The sequence below is a fragment of the Saccostrea cucullata genome, unplaced genomic scaffold, assembly GCF_032062105.1.
Source record: "Saccostrea cucullata isolate Sc308-1 unplaced genomic scaffold, CSIRO_AGI_Scuc_v1 ctg11367, whole genome shotgun sequence".
In the NCBI taxonomy this organism is placed as follows: Eukaryota; Metazoa; Mollusca; class Bivalvia; order Ostreida; family Ostreidae; genus Saccostrea; species Saccostrea cuccullata.
The window spans coordinates 1-15,319 of NW_026923040.1; the positions used below are offsets into that span (position 1 = coordinate 1).

At 35.6% G+C, this 15,319-nt stretch overlaps 1 protein-coding gene and 1 pseudogene across 1 annotated transcript; one reads left to right on the top strand and one right to left on the bottom strand.

Moving 5' to 3' along the window:
- The first annotated feature begins 8,439 nt into the window (after nucleotides 1–8,439).
- On the top strand, nucleotides 8,440–10,497 carry LOC134262997 (uncharacterized). The gene has a single exon (XM_062745299.1). The coding sequence runs from the start codon at nucleotides 8,440–8,442 to the stop codon at nucleotides 10,495–10,497; it is 2,058 nt and encodes a 685-aa protein (XP_062601283.1).
- Nucleotides 10,498–12,265: 1,768 nt separating this feature from the next.
- On the bottom strand, nucleotides 12,266–14,927 carry LOC134262998 (D-amino-acid oxidase-like; annotated as a pseudogene).
- Between the last annotated feature and the right edge of the window lie 392 nt (nucleotides 14,928–15,319).

Consider the following 15,319-nt stretch of genomic DNA (forward strand, 5'->3'; position numbering starts at 1 on the left):
AAATTGAGCTAATATGCTCAGGTGACCATGTACTCAATCTGGTTTTTATATTTTCTTTATCATAACGAAAAATTTTATAGCAAAAAAGGGCAATTTACGCGCAATATTTTTGAGACTTTTGGAATTTCTCCATTTTAGCATTAGTCAATCAACACCTTTCACTCCTAATTTTGCAGTTTCCTGGCTATATGTATATTTTGTCCACCTCCCAGCCATTTATAGTAATCTCTACAGGCAATAAACTCGCTTGATGTGAATTTTCAGCAATCTAACAAATAATTTTAATCGAGTTTATCTCGAGTAGAGACGACTATAAAGGGTTGGGAGATGGATAAAATATACAGATTGATTAAATAATGTGCCTAAAAAGATTAAAGAAATGACATGGAAAGTGGAGAAATTCTCCCCATAAGTGCGCAAAAAATATTGCGCCGTAAATTGCACCTTTTTGCATTACAGGATCTGCAGTAAAATACAAATATATAAAACCTTAACGCTACAGATCTGCAGCTAGTGACCATGTACCCATGGGCCTCCATTTATAGGATTTCATATTCTTAATTCCTTTACCAGTTGAAGTTAAACTACAGAATTTAATTAATGATGTAAATTAGGTTTGATAAGGGGGGGGAGGATTTTTGGCAATAATTGGAACTTTTTAAATCTATTTTCCATAAATTAACAACAAATAATATATTATTAAAATTTAGTGTAAAGCGTTTTTGATGAATTTTTTCAATATGTGCAAAGTTTATTTATATTTGATTAGGCAGAAACTCTTAAAGCTGCCATATACACAATCAATTTAATGGTAAACCCCACCGTCTCCCATAACACACACACACAAACACACCTTATTTGTCTGTTTTTGCAAATAGGCCTAGATTGCAAAGCTAAAATAAAACATCTTTTGTAAAGATAATTTTCAATTTGTTCTTGACCATACATATCTAAACACCTGCATCACATTTGGCTTGCGTCACGTACCACTTAATACAGTTTTACCATTGGCATTATCATTTTAGATTTCACTGCACGTGCAGTAGGATACTAGTGTGCATCATTGCATATATGTCGGTAGGAATTATTTCATTGTCCCCCGCTTGAAAAGGGGGGGATATTAATTTGGGTTTGTCCGTCCGTTGTCGTCTGCCCGCCCGTCCGTCCGTCCGTCTTTCTGTCTGTCTGTAACGCTTTCGTTTCCACACGATATCTCGAGAACCCTTTGAGCTTTTGCAATGAAATTTAGCATAGCAACTCCCTATGGACTAAAAAGACCCCTATTGATTTTGAGCTCAAAAGGTCAAAGGTCAAGGTAATAAATAAGCAAATTCTGTCTGTTAAAACACTTTCGTTTCCACACGATATCTCTAGAACCATTTGAGCTATCGCAATGAAATTTTACATAACAACTCCCTGTGGCCTAAGAAGACCCCTATTGATTTTGAGGTCAAAAGGTCAAAGTTCAAGGTCGTAAATTTATACATTCTGTCTGTGTGTAACACTATCATTTCCGGGCGATATTTCAAGAACATTTTGAGCTCCTGCAATGTAATTTTATACCAAAACTCCTCCAGGACGTCTCTCGCCCCTCTCAAAGTGTCCCGCCCCCGTTTGTTTTATTAGTATTTATAGTATTACATGTCGCTATTTTTAGCGCAGGGGCATGAGGAGAGTTCTGCGTATGAACAGGGTTCTCAGGCGGACTGTATGTTCTTATTACATCTATTATAACTGTTTAATAAAGGCTAAATAAATCAAACACCATGGATTGTGTAAAATCTTGAAAATACCGAACATGAAAACATGAATATATACATGTATGTGACTTCAGTTCTGCATATACATTCGCTCCACGTAAAGCAACTCCGTGGTCTAGTGGTTATGTCTCTCGCTTCAAATGTGAGAGGTCCCGGGATCGAATCTCGGTCGAACCTTTCTTTTTTTTTTTTAAATACTTTTTTTTACTAAATGATAGTATTCAGCATGTGAAATGAAAAATTTATGAGGTTATAAAATCATCATTACAGTGTGATAAATATTCCATATAAAAAAATCTTCTGTACACATAATAAAGAATAAGCAATCAAATCTTTATATGCATATTGACATACATGTATTTTATTTCCTTCAGTATACATGTATACATTTAATAATTCTACAAATTCAGTCAGGGGGAGCCGACTTTTTCCTAGCTGCAGATCTGTAGCTCTCCGAAAAAATATATTGATAGACCGGAGAGCTTCAGTGCCACCCATTGAAAAAACTGTATATTTATTGCGCACAAAAAAGTGCGCTCGGTTCTTGATTAATTCTTCCAAATTCTTACTTTAATTGCAAAAAATGAAAGATTTTAAACATTCCTTTCTCCTCTATCAAGTACTCTCGTAGTTGACATCTGAACGAAGCATATTGGACCGAATTATCGTTGAAACCAAAATGGCAGTATAAATATTAAGCGAAATGAATACTATGATTACATTATCAGGGTCAGGAGGACTATTAACAACAATTATGAGGAATGTTTGGTTGTAGAAACAGCGAAAGAATATGTTCGGAACACACGATTAGTATTATTTTGAAATGACAGTTTTTTTTAAATCATGGAGAAATAAATCGAGGAACAGCGCACTTTTTTGTGCGCAATAAATATACAGTTTTTTCAATGGGTGGCACTGTAGCTCTCCGGTCTATCAATATATTTTTTCGGAGAGCTACAGATCTGCAGCTAACCTTTTCCCTAAGCGGGGGACACGAATTCTCTGAATTAGCTTGTTTTGTGTTTTAACTGGATTATATTTCATGAAGATGACAGGGCCTAAATAATAACAATCGGTAAGTACAAGTTTTGGTATAGATTTGGGTAAATTAGTCTGAAATGCAAACGGTTAGGTTAAAGTTTAAAGGATCAAAGGTCATCCGATGCTACAATAGACGAATTTCACATTCTGAAGAGTTATCCCCCGTTATCAACGTTACATTCAGTTACAAGATCCAGAATTTTTTTTCTGGGAGGGAGGGGGGGGGTTCCAGACCAGAATTTCCTGAGAAGCAAGAAAAAAAAGAAGTTATGGTTTGGTCTGTTTTCTAGGGTGGAGGGACACTTAGGGCATCCAAAGTCATTTTTATTTCCTCCAGTATATATTATAGTCCTGCAAATTCCGGGGGAAGGGGGGGGGGGGTGTTGAGGGGATCTCCCAATCCACTTCCCTGTCCCTGTAATGACAAATGATCATGTGACTCCTAAATAGTAGGAAACTTTTTCCATTTGACTATACATAATATTGTTTCTTGTGTTATTATGTTATGTAAATTTAATGGTATAAAGGTTATGAACCCCTAGAGGTCATCCTCACTCTCCTAATGAGCTGGAAATGTTCACAATATGACTGCCTTAAATTAAATAAAAGTGCATCAATGATAAGATTACTTGACATTTTATTCATGAATTTGTGTCAACATATCTTCCTAGAATTAGGAATGAGAATCATTCAGAGATGGACCACATTAAACTTTTTGTATAAACATTTTTTTTTTTGCATACATGAACAAACAGGGGTCTGGGAAGGGGTGAGGGGAAGGATCGAGTTAATATTTCTTTACGTCTTAATGGTTGAAAACTCCTAAAATGAATGTTGACCTCAAATCTAACTTGTCCTCATTATTTTTCAAATGGTGGTGTCTCCATATGAGTGAAAAATTCCTGAGAGGGATGTATAACAACAAACAAAATGACATAAAAACACAATATTGATTTGCGTTAAGAAATATGCAGGGGATTTTTTCCATCATAAATCTTCTTCTCAAGAACAGCAAGGGCATTCTTGTCCCCCATTTTGGGGAAAGGGAGGGGACACTAAATCTCATTTGTCTGTCAGTCTGTCCATCTTATTGACAGCTAGTATGTGCATCTGTCACAATAAATTTAACCTTGGTCATAACTTTTGAATGATAAGAGATAGTGCTTTCATATTTCACATGCACATTACCACAAAACTTTCTAAATATACTATGATTTTTTAACCCAAGTGAGACCTTGACCTTAAAGTTTTACCTACTTTCCAAAAAATAACATTTTAAATTGATCATTTTGAAAGAGAAAAGAAAGGGCATTCAGATTATACATGTTTATTACATGTGAAAAGACTTTTCTAAATATATCATGACTTTTGACTCTGTGACCTTGACCTAGAAGTTTAACCTACTTTTCAAAAATATTATATTGTATATATAACTTTTGATTCAAAAGAGACAGGACTTTCATATTTGACATGTACATTACCTGCAACAAAATGTTTCAGAGCATGCTATGATTTTTTCCCTTTGACCCAATTTTCAAAAATTGATATATGATAGGGGTGCATATTTGACACACAATCTGCCATAAATTATGGTATCTCATTCAGTAAAACACAGAAAGCAGAGGACCACAATTCTTTGAATTTGCTTGTATAATCTTGATAGATGGAACATGCTCATATAATGTAGATTCAAGTTTTTTATGCCACACCATGATTAGGAATACATGTATAGTTTTTGTCATGTCCGTCCTCCACCCTTCCATCTGTCTTTCCATCGGGCTCAAAGAAACTTTCTAGATATTTTTATCAAAGTTCATATGTTGATGCATACTGATGTAAATATCCAACTGCAGCAATATTTTTTGACTTTGACTTTTCCTTTGACCTTCACTTAACTTTTCTTTAAATTAGTGTTTAGCTTTATTTTAAAGAAACCATTCAAGTTGTGTAATGAAACTTCACATGATGATACATACTGATGTAAGCTTTACGATGCTTCACTCTTTTTTACCTTGACTTTTCCTGTGACCTTGATATCACTTTTCTAAAATTAATGTCTAGACCAGTTTTGAATAAACAATTCAAGATATATTTATCAAACCTCATATGCTGATACATACTGCTAAGAGCTATTAATACATCAACTTATTTTGACCTTGAATTTTCCTTTGACCTTGACCTCACTTTTTAGAATATCATTTTTCGACACCATTAGTCCCCCCCGGGGCAAATTCAACATTCCAAAACCTTACTGTACATCTACATGACACCACCAACCATCTCCCAAAAGATGATTAGGCTACTGTGTAAAATGTAAGAGGAGTTCAGGGAAAACAGGGCTTTTTGCATAAAAAACGTCATTTTTGACTCCCTTTTGACCCCCTGGGCCAAAATCAAAATTCCGAAACCTTACTGCACATCTACAGGACACCACCAACCATCTCCCAAAAGATGATTAGGCTACTGTGTAAAATGTAAGAGGAGTTCAGGGAAGACAGGGCTTTTTGCATAAAAAACATCATTTTGACCCCCATTTGACCCCCTGGGGCAAAATCAAAATTCTGAAACTTTACTGCACATCTACAGGACACCACCAACCATCTCCCAAAAGATGATTAGGCTACTGTGTAAAATGTAAGAGGAGTTCAGGGAAGACGGGGCTTTTTGCATAAAAAACATCATTTTTCGACCCCCATTTGATCCCCCGGGGCAAAATCAAAATTCCGAAACCTTACTGCACATCTACATGACACCATCAACCATCTCCCAAAAGATGATTAGGCTACTGTGTAAAATGTAAGAGGAGTTCAGGGAAGACGGGGCTTTTTGCATAAAAAACGTCATTTTTCGACCCCCATTTGACCCCCCGGGGCAAAATCAAAATTCCGAAACCTTATTGCACATCCACATGACAACACCAACCATCTCCCAAAAGATGATTAGCCTACTGTCTAAAATGTAAGAGGAGTTCAGGGAAGACGGGGCTTTTTGCATAAAAAACATCATTTTTCGACCCCCATTTGACTCCCCAAGGCAAAATCAAAATTCCGAAACCTTACTGCACATCTACATGACACCACCAACCATCTCCCAAAAGATGATTAGGCTACTGTGTAAAATGTAAGAGGAGTTCAGGGAAGACGGGGCTTTTTGCATAAAAAACATCATTTTTCGACCCCCATTTGACCCCCCGGGGCAAAATCAAAATTCGGAAACCTTACTGCACATCTACAGGACACCACCAACCATCTCCCAAAAGATGATTAGCCTACTGTGTAAAATGTAAGAGGAGTTCAGGGAAGACGGGGCTTTTTGCATAAAAAACGTCATTTTTCGACCCCCATTTGACCCCCCGGGGCAAAATCAAAATTCCGAAACCTTACTGCACATCTACATGACACCACCAACCATCTCCCAAAAGATGATTAGGCTACTGTGTAAAATGTAAGAGGAGTTCAGGGAAGAAAAGTGTGACAGACGGACGGACGGACGGACGGACATGAGTAACAACAATATACCCGAACTTTCTTTAGAAAGTGCGGGTATAAAGATATATCTCAATGTCGAGTAGAAAATAGTTGTGAACAAATTTTAATACCATTAATTTGCCTCTGAATTACATTTACATGATATTCTTCTTAAAATTCACTTTTTTCTTTTGTACTTTTTTTACTCGAAGTAAATATTCTGTTAAAATTCAGAATGTTTTTTAAAGATGACAAAATATATTTACCGATCCACCTACACTCAGGTGACATAGCTATTGCTAAGTTTTAATCCGTCATCGTCCGTCGTGTGTTAACATTTGAACATTTCAGCCTCTTTTCTGCAACCACTCAATCAATTTCAAAAAGTTTTGCACAAAGCATCGAAGAGAAACATAAATTGTGAATTTTCATGGTCCGTGCCCCCTTGGGGCCGAGGGATTGGGCTGAAACTACTAAATTGATGCAATCTTTAAAATCTTTCTCTTTACCCCTGTACATCAAGCAGTGAAACTGTTGGCATGGTTGAAATCAGCCTTGTGTTCTCCCAAACTTGTACATTCGTGGTCAAAGGATCATGGGTTCTAGTGCTATGTGCTAAATAGATTATATAGTGAAAATGAAAATGCATTATTTCTTTGAAAATCTTCTCTGCTACTGGGCATTAAATAAACTAATCAAGTACATAGTTATGATGAGCAATAATGTCTCTTCTAAAATTGGGAATTTCATGGCCCCTAGGTTGAATGTTCTGGTGTTATGATGTGGCTCTATTGATTATAAAGTGAAAATACATCATTTCTTTTAATCCCCTCTTCTCTGTCCCTGGATATTAAATGAACTTACCAAGTGCATAGTTATGATAGATTAGCGAGCCTCGGGTCTCTATTGATTATATAGTGAAAAACATCAATTCTTTAAAAATATTCTCCTCTGCTTCCGGGTATTAAACCAATGAACATAGTTTTGATGAAGAAGGATGCCTCTTCCAAGTTTGTGAATTGCAGGGTCCCTGGGTCAGAGGTTCTGGTGTTAAGGAAGGGTTCTAATGATTATATAATGAAAGTGCTTAATCCTTTGAAAATCGTGTCCTTTGTTCCTTGGTATTACTTAGTATGCCAATGATCTAAGTACATATTTATGATGAAGATAGGTGCCTCTTCCGAAAGTGTCAATATCATGTCCCCTGGGTCAAGGAAACTGGGGGTTTACATACTAAGTCTGAAGATAAATTAATGCTTTGAAATCTGCTCTTTGGTATTAATCAGCCATTTATGATGAAATAAAATTTAAGATAAAATTTCCATTTTTTTAAAATTATGTGGCCCTAGGGTCAGTGGTTCCTGTAGGGGTGGGCTGCACAACTGGTGATTATAAAGTGGAAATGCATTTTCTCTATATAACGTTGATCTACCTCTGGGTATTAAGTAACTAAAGTAAGCATGCTAAGTGTATACTTATGATAAACAATGTCTTATGTCTCTTTCAAAATTGTAAATTTCATGGCTTTTGATTTATGAAACGAACCAAATTCAATTGTTGTAAAGTTGTTATTTGATACTCAGGTGACCTATAATATCGGTGGCATCTTGTTTTTAAGATAATGGCCCTTCAGATCATTTGTTCAAGTTGAAAAATCAAATAGGTATACTGCAATATGGTTGAAATGTGGAAACATATGATCATAACACTTGATCATGATTTTGTCTGATGCTAAATGATAAAAAGTATTCTTAGCAAATTCACTTATTCCACATCAAAATAAGCAATTTGTTCGGGATATGTGTGTGTAATTTGGAAAACCAAAAATAAAGTATTAATTGTTTGAAATCGGATTATTCAGAAAGGAAGTTTCCATACACACTGTAAAGTATAAACCTTACACAATTTTGTTCATGTATCACGACAACTCTATTTTTATGACTGCCCAAAAATATGATTATATTGCTATATATTATGTGATCAAAGGACAATCATAGACGTGTAATTAGTGAGGCGTTGGAACATAAAAACGATGTATGATTTTCGGTCTAGACAATTACATGTAGTTAATTACATAACTCAATATTACTACAGGACTCATTGATGATGACATTAATTTTATAACATATGTTTGTAGATATATTTATCATGTTTTGTACAGGGAATTGGGTATGCAGCATCTGTCCGAGACTGTATTTATGGGACTGAGTTTCATAGTGGGTACCTCACAGCAGGTGATCATGAGGAGAGAGTTGGTGGACTTCAGGGACATGATGGTAAATCAAGTAATAGAAACAACAGGAGACAGAATGTTGACTAGTGGGAGTCGCAGAGAAGGATTCAGACTACAGAGTTCAGATATGGACGGCATGTTTTGGCGAAGTGACCACACGGTAATATGGAACTTAGATCAGGTTCAGAATTATTACTTAAGTAGAAAAACACTGATTCTCTGTGATTGTACAGAGAGCCCTCCAGGGTATGGGTTACTTGAATTAATGACACCAACAAACATGGAAAGTGTACAGAATGCATGTATGAGAGTAAATGACAGGCTCTATATATCCAGTTCAAAATACAGACAAATCACATGTTCAGTAGTTATACCTAATTCTATGGAACATGGTCCGTGTGGTAGTGGTGTTATAGTGGGAGGAGGAGAGTATGACACTGCCCAGTGTTTTGTCTCTGATTGTTGGCCTCCTCCTGCCTCCAAATGGGTAGACAGATGTCACTCATGGCCACCATCTTATACTGTTGATGACATAGTCAGAAATGGATGCCACTTTGTAGCAATAGGACACAAACTAGGAAAACACGCAGACAAAGAATGGAGAATTTCCTTCTCTTTAGCAGAACAAAAACTTGTATATTCAATGAATCATAGCCAATTCTTAACCTACGGGCTGCTTAAGCTGTTCTTAAAAGAGTCTATTAATCATGGATTAAGGGACGAGGATAAATTTCTGTGTTCGTATCACATGAAGACAGCAGTTCTCTGGATGATTCAACAAAACACATTGCATCATTGGTTTCCACAAAATTTACTGGAGTGTTTCTGGGTCTGTTTTAAACTTATCCTTAAATGGGTGTATGAGGGAGTATGCCCAAACTTTTTTATTCCAGAAAACAACATGTTTCTGAGTAATATCCATGGTGAAGCACAAAAGAATTTATTCATCAAGCTTCATGAATTGTATGCGAGGGGTATAGCATCGGTGTTTTATTGTCCGTCTATCAGGTTTGGTGTTACAACTGTCCTTAAAAAGTCCATTAGTAGAATTGAGCAAATTATGAACACCATGTCTTGGTTTGAAGATGATCTGTTTCATGAGCTGAGTAGGAATAGTATAGCAGCATCAGAGCTATATCATTGTACGAGGTTCTTTAGTGCTGTAGAAAAGTTAATAATTTTACCCCTGACCCAGTACCAGGTTCTCCTGTTACGGATGTTTACAGCCACTGTACTCCAGAGCACTGCTTTTATCTTATACAAGTTTTCAACCGGTTTTGCACCATTCAAGATAAAATCAAGTTCAGTTTTAAACAAGCAGGTCTATTTGGCTAACAAAGAATTCAGTTATATGCTGAAATTAGCATCCAAGTTTGGGTGTATTTCTGATATGTTATATCTTGCAATGTTTTACTACAAGACACTTAGATATAAGAAAGCTATATCAGTTATAGAGATGACAAATGTCAAGTTAGCACAACCATATATAATGTATATCTCAGATAAAGATTATAATGCAGGAAGATGCATTTTTAGTGAATCTATGAGGGGACAATCCCGGTCTACAAATATAAGACATACCGTAGCAAAAGATTTTGTTTTGCCCAGTACAATGTGTTACATTAATGAATTATTGCCAGAACAACAGTCTCTGTCACAGTATGGACAACCTGTATTATTCATCCCACTTTACGTTCTGTTACACATGTTAGAGGTCTTGTGTTACAGATATGTAGACCCAGTGCGAGCACAAACAGCTCTTAATGACCTACAGGACCTGGTCCACCATGATCAGAGGAAGTACATTCGTTATTATCTACGAAACATATCCTGGCAGATTCTAGGAATCTGTCAACAGGTGACAGGGAACCATCAAGCTGCTCTGTACTCCTACCAACAAGCTCTCAAACATATCAGTACATCACACGACATACAAACTGCTACAGTCATGAGAATACAGCAAGTCAGGGAACTTATATGCAGGGACCATCATTGAAATAATACACCGGTATAATTTTAAAATAAAATTGTTACAGTGATGTGGAGTAATTAAAAACTTTTCTTTGACCGGATTAAAAAAAAGAAACTGTCCTCTCCCATTTCTTACCCTTCTTGAATTGTTATGTGATTCGATTTAAAAAGGTGAATTATTTTAGGAACATTAGATTAATTGTACAGAATTCATTTCTCAGTTTTATTTTCAGTATAGTGTTTAAATGTGTTATAGTTCATGATTTTAGATAAAAGATTTTGGTTCCTATGACAACCCAATATGTACATAATATGTACATAACTGTAAAGAAATCCTCATTTTTGTTAATTATGTTTGTTGTTTGTTAATTAAGTTTGTGAATTTTTATTTCAATAAATCAGGTGATAATATGACTTTCGTTCCTTTTAATTTCACACAAGATATATAGAATATATCAATAAGAAAAAAAACATCCGAAATCCATAATGATTCGAAAGCACTGGTATCATCAGATTTATTGAATACTTTCATTAGGAGGCTGGCTTTACATTCGGTTCTTATTGCAGATTTTCCCTCATGTCTGACGCCCACTAATTATCATCCTACTCTTCTAGAATAATCCAAGTGTTCAATGGGAAGTCTGACAATATTGGATTAAACTGATGAATTTTCAGAAATAAATTTTTAATTTTTTAAATATTTGGGCGTTAGCAAAATCCGTAACGCGCTTGCAAACAGACTACGGTACTAAATAGGAAGTTAAGGACAGATGATACAACCAAACTTTTGTCAAAGAATTTGAAAATAACAACTTGGGTCATGCTTAAATGAGTAAAATGAATAACTTTCACCGCGTACTTTTAAATTTTTAATTCAAATTTCCACAAAAATGGAATTTGAAGTGAAAAATATTTGTATAGATTAATAACGATGGTTTCAGAAGGGTAGACTTTTGAACATCACAGAAGGTTTACAATTTCTTTATATTCTAGAAATTTATTATTTGCATCATTTGCAATTTTAATAATTAAAATTGCAAATGATGCAAATAATAAATTTCTAGAATATAAATATAATCAATTATGGCTTTGCTATTCTTGAGAAGAAGATTTTTAAAGAATTTTCCTATATATTTCTATGTAAAACTTTGGTCGGCCATTTTGGCCCCGCCCTACCCCTGGGGGTCATGATTTGAACAAACTTGAATCTACACTACCTGAGGATGCTTCCATATAAATATGATCAATTATGGCTTTGTGTTTCTTGAGGAGAAGATTTTTAAAGAAATTTCCTATACATTTCTATGTAAAACTTGGGTCGGCCATTTTGGCCCCGCCCTACCCCTGGGGGTCATGATTTGAACAAACTTGAATTTACACTACCTGAGGATGTTTCCTCATAAGTTTCATCTTTCCTGGCACAGTGGTTCTTGAGAAGAAGATTTTTAAAACATGCCACCAAATTTTCATTAATTCCCAATTATCTCCCCTTGAATGAGGGCGTGGCCCTTCATTTGAACAAACCTGAATTCCCTTCACCTAAGGATACTTTGTGGCAAGTTTGTTGAAATTGGCCCAGTGGTTCTTGAGAAGAAGATGGAAATGTGAAAAGTTTACAACAACGACAACGACGACAACGACAGACAACGGACAAATTGTGATCAGAAAAGCTCACTTGAGCCTTTGGCTCAGGTGAGCTAAAAAATCAAACTCGAATAATCTACCAATACCTCTACTTCTTAATTGAAAAATACAAAATAGTTTTTTTAAAGACTCTTTATTTAATAGCGCATATATAATTTTAATAAATCATACGTGGTTCTTTAAAAGAAAAAATTCCATTTCATTCATTTTTTTTTACAAAAAATACGTAAGACCATTAAACATTCCCTTCCTATAACTAAGTTTCAAACAACATATTAGATTTATCGGTGCTACATGTATTTATAAATATATATTTTCTAGCTTCTTCAATGAGGCCTCCTTTATCACACAATTTCAAGGCCCCCTGGTGGTCTGTAATAGCTTCTTTGTTTCCCTACAGCCTACAGCTTTGCCGGGGACTGAGTAAGCGCTTTCCGGATTTCCTTGACGACTTTCCCGCACATCCCCAATGTAACGTCACGCCCGACCCCCCGTGTCCGTAGTTATGTACGATCTAAAAATAAAAATTATAAAAATGAAATAATAAAAATAAAGGGGATCATACAATTAAAAACGTCAGATTAGATGTGTAATTATCTTATCTTATTTACCATTTTTCCTGTCGGGAGCCTCAGAGTTTCCAGTCGTACCCCGGAACCTCGGTGTGGACGTAAGCCGACCCAGTGTTGGATTATTTCTGCATCCTGCTCAAAGAACAAAATTCAATGTAGAACTTATGCATCATCTTAAGTTAATATCTTTGCACCTTATTTATGTTAGGGGACTAATGGTCCACATAGTCTTTACACCAACTGGTGTTATGATTCAATCCTTGATTGCTTGTTCGTTTTTCGAAATAAATGATACCTTTAGACTTGGTATTAGTTCTAGACAACCCTCCCAAATTGCCTTGCGATCAACGTCATCAATTTTTGTGTTCCAGTTGCCAGTCTGACCAGTTCCGCCAAGTATGACAGCGTCAGATCTAGATAATTACACACAGCACAACAACATTGGGTATTCGAACACGCCATAATAATGAATAATCAAACACATCATAAATAACCGATACCCAAACAGACCATTACAATGGATACATGATATAATCGAACACACCATAACAATGAATATCAGTTTCAACTTAATATTCGGTAAATCACTAACTAATCCGGTTCTTAAAATGTGCAAATATTTTTTTAATGGAGTGTATTCATTAATTCATGTTTAAATAAAAATACTGAACCGCAAAAGTATAAAACTATATACCCAGGTAGAATATATTTTTCACAATGTATATTCGTTCCTTCGTATGTCATAAATTGTTTCACCCACGGGGCTTTAACCTGAAAATAGTGTACTTTATATAGATCTATTTTATACATATCCATTACAAAATAAAACACAAAAGTAAATCATTATTATGTTATTACCCTGGAGACTTGGCCCCGGATCGGAATGACGTCATTGTCTTTGACTAGTGTCCTTGAACCAATCCCTGAAGCGTTCACTACCACGTCATAATCTGACAGCAGCTACACAAGACAGATTTTGCATTAATTAAATATAAATAAGGGTCGATCTTTAGTCAAAGGAGAAAAATACTTAAATCCATGTACACACCTTATCTAAACTGTCCACTCGTCTATTTATGAACTTTCCATTGCTATTCTTGAATCTAGAAATAAATCATAAATCAAATGCATGTAACATATTGTCTAATACAAAGTATGACACGACCAATCAAAATATCTTGAGCAAATAAAAATCGACCATATATTTTATACCAAACTGATTACATGTATATATGTCAGGTTTCTAACTAATATTCATTTGTCATACTGACCTTGACATCAGCCAAGTCAGATAGGCCTTGACATTGATCATCACCGTGGTGTAAAACACGCCAAATCTGCAACAGAGAGACAGCTACAACCTATTAGTAAGCAGGATATGTGACCAATCCCAAGACAGTAAATCCGACCAATCAAAAACATACAATGTATGACATAGCTAGGAACACCGTCGATTGGTAACCAATCAAAGTGCAACATACGTAGACGATATATATACGGTAAAAACTAAATGCAAATAAACCTGTGAACTCGAAATCAGGAGTTAGAGGTTTTACCTGGCCTTGGGGAAAAGAAGTTTAAGTTCTTTGTTGTCCAGTTCGCGGTATCCTAAGACCTGGTGCCGCCATCCTGGACACTATTTCAATAAAGAAAAAAATGGCTAGCAACAGAAATGCGTTCTTGTTATTGTGCATATACATTTGTCATTTGAAAAAAATTCAAGTTTCATCACATGAATAAGACTTTCTGTTTTACCTGTGTCTCTGCGAAGAAAGAGTAACCCGAGACCATCTGTGCCCCGAGGCGACTGGCCAGAGGCGAGGTTGCAAGATATAACAGGTAATCCCAGGTGTCGCCACCGCATTTCCTATGGTAGGAATCAGAGTAGCAATAAAAAAAAAAACCAATATCTACATGAAACTTTTACATATTGAATCTGGCTTTTTATTTATAAGCGAAGAAGATAATTATATTCATGTAAATATGAAAGGTTGGTAAGAATTTGAAATATTAACAATGGATGAATGGGATTCTAACGTGACCAATTCCTGATTGTCCCCGCCCACCAGATGTGGCAACCAGAATCCACCTGACCCATCTGAAGTGGTGTCCGGACTGAACCGGTCAGCAATGATGGTGACGTCATTCCGGCAATTCGTTCTGGATCCGTACCGCGCTGGACACGCCCACTACCCCCGCACCCACCACACATACGCGGGTTTTTGTCATTTTACTAAAAATAGAACCCTCATTACGTAATAACAAAGACTTTAAGTTTATATTTGTATCAATAATTATTTAGAAAATATTATTCAGATTGAAATTCTACCCAGGAGGGGAAAAATAAAAACAGCGTTTATTGTTGTAAGATATTTTTTTTTAAATTAATACAGCAACTTTGAGGGGTAGATATTCTAAATTATACATATTTTTAAAATAACAAATAATGAATTGTCCAAATCTTTTATAGATATGTGTTTTAAGATGATATTTCATTTGAAAAAGGAAGTGAACGATCTTTGGGAAAAAGTATGTTGACAGGATATAAGCCAAGAACCACTGGAACTTAAAGGGACATGGACACATTTTCAACTGAATTTCTAAAACCAATTTTAATATATACAATACCTA

Excerpts from the sequence above, each read along its gene's own strand:
- LOC134262997 (XM_062745299.1), top strand. The coding sequence starts at position 8,440 with ATGCAGCATCTGTCCGAGACTGTATTTATGGGACTGAGTTTCATAGTG.